This window comes from Salvelinus sp. IW2-2015, unplaced genomic scaffold (assembly GCF_002910315.2).
Source record: "Salvelinus sp. IW2-2015 unplaced genomic scaffold, ASM291031v2 Un_scaffold1127, whole genome shotgun sequence".
NCBI lineage: Eukaryota > Metazoa > Chordata > Actinopteri > Salmoniformes > Salmonidae > Salvelinus > Salvelinus sp. IW2-2015.
Window position 1 is genome coordinate 231328 of NW_019942741.1, and position 2155 is coordinate 233482.

Here is a 2155-nt window from a genome sequence, read left to right on the forward strand (position 1 = left end):
GAGGGTTAATCATGTTACTGTGGAGGTTGAGATGGTTCTCTGGTGTTAAGGAGGGTTAATACTGTTACTGTGGAGGTTTAGATGGTTCTCTGGTTTAAGGAGGGTTAATAATGTCACTGTGGAGGTTGAGATGGTCTCTTGGTGTTAAGGAGGGTTAATAATGTTACTGTGGAGGTTGAGATGGTTCTCTGTGTGTTAAGGAGGGTTAACATGTTACTGTGGAGTTTAGATGGTTCTCTGTGTGTTAAGGAGGGTAATCATGTTACTGTGGAGGTTTAGATGGTTCTCTGTGTGTTAAGGAGGGTTAATCATGTTACTGTGGAGGTTGAGATGGTTCTCTGGTGTTAAGGAGGGTTAATAATGTCACTGTGGAGGTTGAGATGGTTCTCTGGTGTTAAGGAGGTTAATAATGTCACTGTGGAGGTTGAGATGGTTCTCTGGTGTTAAGGAGGGTTAATAATGTCACTGTGGAGGTTGAGATGGTTCTCTGGTGTAAGGAGGGTTAATAATGTACTGTGTGAGGTTGAGATGGTTCTCTGGTGTTAAGGAGGGTTAATAATGTCACTGTGGAGGTTGAGATGGTTCTCTGGTGTTAAGGAGGGTTAATATGTCACTGTGGAGGTTGAGATGGTTCTCTGGTGTTAAGGAGGGTAATAATGTCACTGTGGAGTTGAGATGTTCTCTGGTGTTAAGGAGGGTTAATAATGTACTGTGGAGGTTGAGATGGTTCTCTTGGTGTTAAGGAGGGTTAATAATTTACATTATTAACCCTCCTTAACACCAGAGAACCATCTCAACCTCTACAGTAACATTATTAACCCTCCTTAACACACAGAGAACCATCTCAACCTCCACAGTAACAGTATTAACCCTCCTTAACACCAGATAACCATCTCAACCTCCACAGTGACATTATTAACCCTCCTTAAAACACAGAGAACCATCTCAACCTCCACTGAGCCTCAATAAGCCGTAACCCCCCCCCCTCACACATAAGTTAAATCTGTGAGGTGAATGGATGCCTTGCGCTCTGAAGAAGCCAAGAGGAGCAAGTCAAAGAGGCAACGGTGAGTGAGCCCACAGGAGATCTTTTGAGATCACACAGCAGTGGGTTGATATCTGTAACATAGTAGCTGTGTTGTGTGTAGACAGTGGGATTTTCATCAAGTGTTTAGTCTACTTTTCACCAACCACCTGTGGATCCATCAGAGCCAACAAACAAAACAAAGAGAGTTGACAAGTCAGAATTTTGTCAGAAAGGTGAATGGACAGATTCTTCAACTGTTACTGTTTTAGAACGATCGTCACAAAACAATAAAACCTGTTGACTGAGACAATACATCTCAATAAAGATTTTATGGTATTTTAGGAAAAAGAAAGTCGGATTGAGTCTCTCTTTCTATCTCTCTCTGGGATCCGTCAAAGGCAACAAAAAGAGAGATGACAAGTCAGAGTTTAGTTTAGTAAGAGAGAGTGGAACAGAGCCTGTCTCCTTCCTTCCACCTTCTCACCTCAATGCTGCGTCCCAGGTCTATGTAGGTGCATTGTGGGTGGTATGCCCCGGTGCCACAGACGTACACATGAGTCTTATTGAAGGGCTGGAGGAGACGTACGTAGTTGGCGCAGTCAGTCTGAAACAAAACACAACATCAGGATTTACACTCACTGTAAAGATACATAACAAACGTACACATATACATTACAGTCATAGTTAACAGAGTTGAAACATGATCATTCTAAACCCTGTACTCGTTCTTCAACCCACCAACCTGATTAACACTTTGCTATTGTAACAGTTCAACTTAAGTCCGTCCCCTGGCCCCGACCCGGGCGCGAACCAGGGACCCTCTGCACACATCAACAACAGTCACCCACGAAGCGTCGTTACCCATCGCTCCACAAAAGCCGCGACCCTTGCGGAGCAAGGGGAACCACTACTTCAAGGTCTCAGAGCAAGTGACGTCACCGACTGAAAGGCCATTAGCGCACACCACCGCTAACTAGCTAGCCGTTTCACATCCGTTACACCACCGCTAACTAGCTAGCCGTTTTACATCCGTTACACCACCGCTAACTAGCTAGCCGTTTCACATCCGGTACACCACCGCTAACTAGCTAGCCGTTTCACATCCGTTACACCACCGCTAACTAGCTA

At 44.7% G+C, this 2155-nt stretch overlaps 1 protein-coding gene across 1 annotated transcript in view; it reads right to left on the reverse strand.

The window, feature by feature from the left end:
- The window catches only part of LOC112069827 (semaphorin-3D-like), a 151742-nt gene that overhangs the window by 53114 nt on the left and 96473 nt on the right, over positions 1-2155 (reverse strand). Inside the window, exon 5 of the mRNA XM_070438709.1 lies at positions 1512-1631. Coding sequence (XP_070294810.1) covers positions 1512-1631 — 120 coding nt within the window. The remainder of the gene's footprint in view (positions 1-1511; positions 1632-2155) is intronic.